Here is a 7,974-nt window from a genome sequence, read left to right as displayed (position 1 = left end):
GGCGTGAACGCAGCATAATGTTGTTGTTTTGGTTCAGGAGAAATAATAAAAGGCGGCTGCTGTTCATTTGCGACGCTCGGTTACTGTGTGTCTACAATTCTGGGTTACCTTACTGAATGCGCTGATGACGTGTGATGTCTGTGCAGAGGTATGGAAATACATATGTTGAAAGGCAGGTAGGACATCCTATCATCGTATATATATCACATTATTAAAAATGACAACACAATAATGGTTAACTTTTCTCCATTTTATGTAAAATCATAAAAAAATAGACCAAAAACAAACAAAACAAAAATTCAAGAAAAATTAATGTCATCTAGCAAGTCCATGTCAGAGTAGCATCAAAACTGATCAAGACTCCGGGTCGAGTCTTGGTAACACAGGCAGTATAAGGTTACCAAAGGAGGAATCCTGAGTGATGAAGAAGCCTGACGAGTGTGCATGTGCGTGCTGAAACCAAACCAGAGAAAAATACTCATCTGATGGGACATTATCAATAATAAATAAATATTGAAGCTCTAAACATGAAGCTTACGGTATACCTGTAAAGCTGCTTTCTGCTGTGCTGCAATGTGCTGCTGTTCGGCCTGATCCCTGAACTCCTTATTTACTGCTGGTCTAGACAGTGGAATGCTGGGAAAACACATTATATTGAATAAGTTATGAAAAAAAAAAAGATTATTGACAATCTTACAAGACAGGTACTGACTTAACAGCAGGATTCTTTAGAAGAAAATACAAAATACAAATGAAGTATTTTTACAGTGATTATGTTTTTGAAACAGTACCTGGCTCCTGGATTATTCATAGACTGACTCTGGATCAGGCGTTTCTTCTCCTTATCCAGCTCAGCTAGAATAGCAACCCTGTTTTTGTTTTGAAATCCTATCGAGAACAAATTTACAGATATATAATTGTTAATTTAAAGCAAGCAAACACATTTTAAATTCTGTAGGCCTATTTGAAGCCAATCTTGTATAATAACTGTGCGATTGTGACAAAACGACTAATTATTTTTTTAAATGTTTGATAGGCCTCATTGCACTGTATAACTTAACTTTGTTGTACTTTGAAAATGATTTAAACAGTACAGTATATATCATATCCACCGAGCTTAATATCAGAAATGACAGTACAGCTGTTTATACAACAACAGTTACCTTGTCCGGGCGGATTTGCGGCCATTTCCACATGAGCTCTATATCTAAATATTAAACAGAATAAACAACTTCTAAAATACTGAGTCAAATCAATAAACAGAATCTAAAACGGATGCATGGTCTCCTCTGGTAAATAAAGCAGCCCTCTTGTCTTCTTCGGTAAGAGCTCATCATCGCGTCGCTACTGTTTCAGTGTGAACAACGCCGTCTGGAGTATCGGAGCAACTGCACGTGTGAACCACAGGGTGGGTTGAAACGCTTTATTTAGTGTAGGTAAATAATATAAATGCGAAATACGTCTATAATGGAAATTTCAGAGCATATGCTACTTCCTATTACATAAAAACTTAAAAAGAAATTAAATTATGGTCTCTTTCCTTCTTAATTCGTTCATGCACTACAAAGGACAGCTATTACAAAAGCATTTTCTTGCGTTTTGCATGGGTTTTGATGGCAAAGTTGCACATCAACCTCTACATTGTACCCTGGTGCATCATCCTATACCGACATCAAAAAAAGTAATGTGATTTACATAATCACTTTAAAAATGTGATTACATAATAGCCTATGTGACTTGTAATGCATTACTCCTAACATCAAAAAGTAATCTGATTACGTAATGCACGTTACTTTTAATGCATTACTTTACTCGTAACATCAAAAAAGTAATCTGATTGTGTAATGCAACTGCTTATTTCAGATGAGATTGAAAACACCTGTTCGCCAGGTTTTCTCAGAGGAGAGCTGTTAGACGTGTCCATCTTGAATTTCACATGATTTTATACCATTTTGTTGATTAGTTTGTTAAATACACACATAAATACATTTTGCTGTATTATTGCAGCCCTAAGAGCAATAAAAACACATAAGAAAAAATCCTGACTGAGGTTATCATAATTCATGCATGAAAGGGTTAAAGTCACCATGAAATCAGAATGGACTTATTTCTATGGGATGGGCGTACTGCAGTATTTATTGGAAATGATTTATCCGTGCACATCATTATATTATTTTTTTAATGAATGTGTTCTCATAATCTTTAATCAAAATAACTTCCCCTCCCTCTCGCAGCGTCTCTTCTCTGATGACGTGTTTACTGGCGAGAGGGCGGAGCAACCTGTCACTCACATGAGATCCACCAATAGCAAACCACAACCATCCAACCAACACAATTAACTTCCGCTCTAAATGTATTCTTGTTGGAGAAGCCGTTTCACTCGGATATACGGCACAACCGGAAAGAACTTCTGCTTCATGACGACTTTAAATGCTTCATTTTAAGATTCGGTATACATTGTAAATGTAAGAACAAAATAACTAAAGGGACTATGACTATCAGAAACTCCACAGCAAATACGAATAATAATGTTAAATAATAAATATAAAAAAATGTGACATTTTCTGATGCAAATATTAATAAATGATGCGTTATTTTGAAAATATTTTATTGAAATTAAATTGATTTTAACTTATTTTGGCCTATTATTATTTTAAGTGTTAGTCAGTCTTTTAATGAGTATAACAATGCACTGAAAATAAACTTTCTAATGTATCTTCAGAGGGATTTTAATCCTGACTGATACACAGTGTTATAATCATGTGGATAGATGTTAAACAGAAAAGATTAGAATTGTAGCAAAACTCAAACACTACAAAATCTGCCTTTATGCATCTCACCATATGGAAATCAAACAGGAAAACATTTACACATTAGTGAAGGGTTTACTTTATGAAAAAAAGAAAAGAAAAAAAAAACATGGCAATTTTCAGAAAGGTAAAAAGGAGCACTAACGTTCATTTACATTTATATACAAGATAACATTAACTGGCTACATACAAAGATACAGTGAGCCCATTGTTCATCATCTTTTTTGACAAAAGTACAACCTGATAATCATTTGCATCTGTCAGAAATATAGTGGAGGAAAGGGTCTAGAATACGATATAATGTTTATCACCATAAAATCCACAAACAAGGATGTCCTTCAAACAACTGAAACTGGAAAGATGACAGTTTTGGATGGCACAGGTGAGGAACCCTTCAAGACTTCGCAATGCCAGCAGAACGGTTAACAAATATAATTATGGGCGTATGCATTATTAGTAAGATCAAAGACGCTATATCCAATACAGCCTTTGAAAGATTAATGCAATAATGTGATTCAGGAGTGGTTTAGCAGAGCTTATTAAATCGCTTGAAGTCATGCATCTACATAAACGCACAGATATTTAGATAAAAAGCCCTGAGAGGTGGTTATTAAGGCATAAGGTGTATAAGCGGTTCGCCCTATTCAACACTTTTATTAAACCGCTTGCACTGAAGCAGCTGTTTAGCAGTGAAATATAAATACATGTGCTGTGAAATGCATGGATCAGATCAGAAACCTTCAGCTAAAACACGTTACAGAATCAAATGGCTTCATGACAGTTCGATGGTCTGTTTAGTGATAAAATAAAAGTTGCATTCAACAAGCATATTTGAGTCTGGCCAAGATATGATTACTATGTTTGTTCATAGCTGTCTGGTATTACAAATAAAACTGAGTAAAAGCAGGTTAAAAACTATTTATGGCAGATTACACAGCCGATTTTTCATTATTCATCAAGGGTGATGTGTTTAAGAAAGCAAGACTTCAACGAAGGACGGGGAGGAATGGTTGGAGCAGTTTTGTGAGAAGGCACTGAATGAAGAATTACGCATGGAAGCCTGTATCAAACACCTGTGCCAAACAAATCACGGCCTAAACCAAACCTAGACGAGCTTCAGGTCAGGGGTTTCCTGATCAACCTTGAGTTTCTGTTACTTGCCTTCAAAAAGATATAGCAATTAACAGACCACATTATGAATGAAACAAAGAGAACATGTTCACATCATATTTCACCCCAAAATCAAAAGATAAAAAAGTTTTTTTTTTTTGTTTTGTTTTTTTTTTTTAAATGGGATTATATACATATTCCCATTTTTAGGGCCATAAAGAAATATATATAATTTTGATTCTTGTTACTGTAAAGTAATTTTATGCTACTAAAATGAAAAAGAAATCTGTGCTTCATAAAATAAATCAAAGTAATTGCAATTACAGTAATAATGAGCATCATTATTTGTAATGGTTATTTTAGATATTTTTCATTACTGTAAAATAATTTCATGCTACTAAAAAGAAATCTGTAAACTAATACAATCATTTTAATCCAAGCAATTGTCATAACCACAGTAACGAGAATAAGAATACACAACTATCTTATATTGTTTATAAAAATTGTTTTTCAAACAAAAAACTCATTTTAATTAACTACTGTAAAATAATCTTGCATTACTAAAAAGTAAAAAAACAAAAAACAATTGTTTATTTAAAACAAATTATAATTACACAAAAGAGAATCAGATTTTTCTCATTTTATGCATAATGCTAATGGGGGGGGGGGTGCATTAAAATAATGAATATAATGTGAAAATGCAAAAACAAACAAATAAAATTAATAGGACCTAAATTATGCTTCATTGTCATTAAGAAATATTCATTTTATTTTGGGATGTAATAAAATAGACTGGACATGTTCTTCATAAAGCATTTCAGCGACTACATGCGTCGACTGCAAACTGGTTTGATTTAATTAAACCCTGACAGAGCTCATCAACTATCAATTGCCAAAAAAACAAACCTAGAGAAAACAATTCCCACAATCATTCAGGAGAGTCTTAATTCCCCTGTAAACTGAAGTGGAGAAGCATGTTCAAACAAGCTTTAAGACTGAATATTATTTAGCTGATTGTTTTTTCCATTAGTAAAGATTTCAATCTAATCTTGTCCGATATATATTGGCTGTAAGCACTTTTGGGAGTACAGGATATCTCTGTACTGCTTCATGCCCTGCTTCAAGCTTGTTCGGTCCGGGATGAAGTACGGCCTCCCGGCCGAACGCGTGTATTCTTGGAACACAGAAGGAACGGTGGAGACGAACCCGATTCTGCTCAAGGAACACAATCGGCTGCAAGCAAATAAATATAATGAAGCTACAGTACAGGCTACTTACTGTATACAAGTCATGATCAGACGGCTAATGACATGTGCAGGGAAGTTCCGGGCGTATCCCAAAGTTATTAGCAAAAAAAAAAAAAAAAAAAAAAAGGGCATTCTGACGACAGTGAATGGTAATATGAAAATCCAGTTTTAAAAGACAAACAAATAGCATGATTACACGTTTAAAAGTGGAAAACGCTGCCAAACAAAAACAAAACTACCTTAAAATGTTATCGATTGTTCTAAAATAAATCCCCTTCCAGGAAAGCAAACAGTGCAAGTCCACTTGCAGGGGCTACAATCAAGTACTGTAGTCCTCCTGAATATAGTGTGTCCTCCGGCTCGACGGACACACAGTACATCTGTCGTGTCAGAGGCCAACGGGAAGTTCTGCTTGGTCTCTCTGCATTAGAAGGCCCCGTGAGTCCATATGAGGGGCGGGCAGAAGTGCCCTCAGTGGTCCGCCACTCTGGGTTGGCGGCGCACTGGGCCATGGGACCCAAGCGGGCGGGATGGAGGGCTCTCAGTCATGGCTTTGCCAGGCCCGGGTCTAGCAGTTGATGGGGCAGTCCGTCTTGGCTTTGCCAGCAAAACTGATGATTCTCCTGAGGCAGCGCCCAAACTCCTCCAGGATGAGGCGCTCTGCCACGGCCTGAGGCTGGTTGTCCTGCTCCGCCTTCTCCGCCTGCTCCAGCAAACAGTCACACGTCACCTCCGCCACTTCCTTTGTTACGAATGTGTACGGCAACCTAGAGAAAAATTCATTATCAGTTGAGTCATAACAGGAAGACCATTTTATAACACTAAAATAACACAAAGGGTGTTGTTTAAGTGTTCCATGCGCTATCTAGACAGCTGCTAGATTACAATGTTATTTCCATGTTTTTATAGAAGTAAATAACAAAAACTAATAAATGCTGCATGAGGGTTTCTAACACAACAGCTGAGGGAGTGATGAATCTTTCTAGATGTTAGTGGAGTGGTTGTCAAAGGGATAGTTCACCCAGAAATGAAATGCGGTCATCATTTACTCACCCTTATGTTGTTTCAAACCTGGATATTAACCTATTTTTATTGAAATCTGAGAGCTTTCTGTCCCTCCATAGACAGCTAAGCAAATGACACTGACGCTTCAAAAAATTCATAGACTTCAGAAAACTAATCCATATGAATTGTGCGGTTTAGTCTAAAATTTTCTGAAGAGACTCGATTGAATGATGAACAGATTGAATTTAGGCTTTTATTCACAAATAAACATTCATCAGCGGACATAAACAGAAGCTCAACTGAACTGGCTTGACGCGCGAGAATGAACCTCATTGGTTCTTGCTGAAGCTCAAACGTGCTGCGTAACACGAGAATGAACCTCATTGGTTCTTGCAGAAGCTCAAACGTGCTGCGTAACACGAGAATGAACCTCATTGGCTCTTGCTGAAGCTCAAACGTGATGCGTAACACAAGAATGAACCTCATTGGCTCTTGCAGAAGCTCAAACGTGCTGCGTAACACGAGAATGAACCTCATTGGTTCTTGCTGAAGCTCAAACGTGATGCGTAACACAAGAATGAACCTCATTGGCTCTTGCAGAAGCTCAAACGTGCTGCGTAACACGAGAATGAACCCCATTGGTTCTTGCTGAAGCTCAAACGTGATGCGTAACACAAGAATGAACCTCATTGGCTCTTGCGAAAGCTCAAACGTGCTGCGTAACACGAGAATGAACCCCATTGGTTCTTGCTGAAGCTCAAACGTGATGCGTAACACGAGAATGAACCTCATTGGCTCTTGCAGAAGCTCAAACGTGATGCGTAACACGAGAATGAACCTCATTGGCTCTTGCTGAAGCTCAAACGTGCTGCGTAACACGAGAATGAACCTCATTGGTTCTTGCTGAAGCTCAAACGTGCTGCGTAACACGAGAATGAACCCCATTGGTTCTTGCTGAAGCTCAAACGTGATGCGTAACACGAGAATGAACCTCATTGGCTCTTGCAGAAGCTCAAACGTGATGCGTAACACGAGAATGAACCTCATTGGTTCTTGCGGAAGCTCAAACGTGCTGCGTAACACGAGAATGAACCCCATTGGTTCTTGCTGAAGCTCAAACGTGATGCGTAACACGAGAATGAACCTCATTGGCTCTTGCAGAAGCTCAAACGTGATGCGTAACACGAGAATGAACCTCATTGGTTCTTGCAGAAGCTCAAACGTGCTGCGTAACACGAGAATGAACCCCATTGGTTCTTGCTGAAGCTCAAACGTGATGCGTAACACGAGAATGAACCTCATTGGCTCTTGCAGAAGCTCAAATGTCCAGCGTAACACGAGAATGAACCCCATTGGTTCTTGCTGAAGCTCAAACGTGATGCGTAACACGAGAATGAACCCCATTGGTTCTTGCTGAAGCTCAAACGTGCTGCGTAACACGAGAATGAACCTCATTGGTTCTTGCGGAAGCTCAAACGTGATGCGTAACACGAGAATGAACCTCATTGGTTCTTGCGGAAGCTCAAACGTGATGCGTAACACGAGAATGAACCTCATTGGTTCTTGCGGAAGCTCAAACGTCCAGCGTAACACGAGAATGAACCCCATTGGTTCTTGCTGAAGCTCAAACGTGATGCGTAACACGAGAATGAACCCCATTGGTTCTTGCTGAAGCTCAAACGTGATGCGTAACACGAGAATGAACCTCATTGGCTCTTGCAGAAGCTCAAACTTGATGCGTAACACGAGAATGAACCTCATTGGTTCTTGCGGAAGCTCAAACGTGATGCGTAACACGAGAA

At 38.2% G+C, this 7,974-nt stretch overlaps 2 protein-coding genes across 5 annotated transcripts in view; both read right to left on the bottom strand.

Moving 5' to 3' along the window:
- Window positions 1–237: 237 nt before the first annotated feature.
- Window positions 238–1,830, bottom strand: inip (ints3 and nabp interacting protein). Its single transcript, XM_081354532.1, has 4 exons — window positions 1,164–1,830; window positions 792–888; window positions 546–636; window positions 238–453 (listed from the first exon to the last, which is right to left on the bottom strand). Exons 1-4 carry the CDS (start codon window positions 1,186–1,188, stop codon window positions 355–357), a joined length of 312 nt encoding a protein of 103 aa, XP_081210658.1. The 5' UTR covers window positions 1,189–1,830; the 3' UTR covers window positions 238–354.
- A 774-nt stretch (window positions 1,831–2,604) lies between these two features.
- Window positions 2,605–7,974, bottom strand: part of lin54 (lin-54 DREAM MuvB core complex component) — a 30,653-nt gene continuing 25,283 nt past the window's right edge. For all 4 annotated transcript variants that reach the window (XM_081354507.1, XM_081354504.1, XM_081354505.1 and 1 more), the window contains exon 14: window positions 2,605–5,934. In XM_081354507.1, coding sequence (XP_081210633.1) covers window positions 5,736–5,934 — 199 coding nt within the window. In that variant the 3' untranslated portion in view covers window positions 2,605–5,735. The remainder of the gene's footprint in view (window positions 5,935–7,974) is intronic.

Source organism: Scardinius erythrophthalmus (genome assembly GCF_964197995.2).
Source record: "Scardinius erythrophthalmus genome assembly, chromosome: 23".
NCBI lineage: Eukaryota > Metazoa > Chordata > Actinopteri > Cypriniformes > Leuciscidae > Scardinius > Scardinius erythrophthalmus.
The sequence above is the reverse complement of the archived record's forward strand: the minus strand, read 5'-3'. Positions and strand labels throughout refer to the sequence as shown.

What these genes read in the sequence shown, in the direction of transcription:
- inip (XM_081354532.1), bottom strand. Translation starts at nt 1,188, where the DNA reads ATGGCCGCAAATCCGCCCGGACAAG. An exon ending in CGCAAATCCGCCCGGACAAG is followed by an intron (nt 889 to 1,163) that starts GTAACTGTTGTT and finishes TGTTCTCGATAG; the next exon opens with GATTTCAAAACAAAAACAGG. An exon ending in AGCAGAAAGCAGCTTTACAG is followed by an intron (nt 454 to 545) that starts GTATACCGTAAG and finishes GTTTGGTTTCAG; the next exon opens with CACGCACATGCACACTCGTC.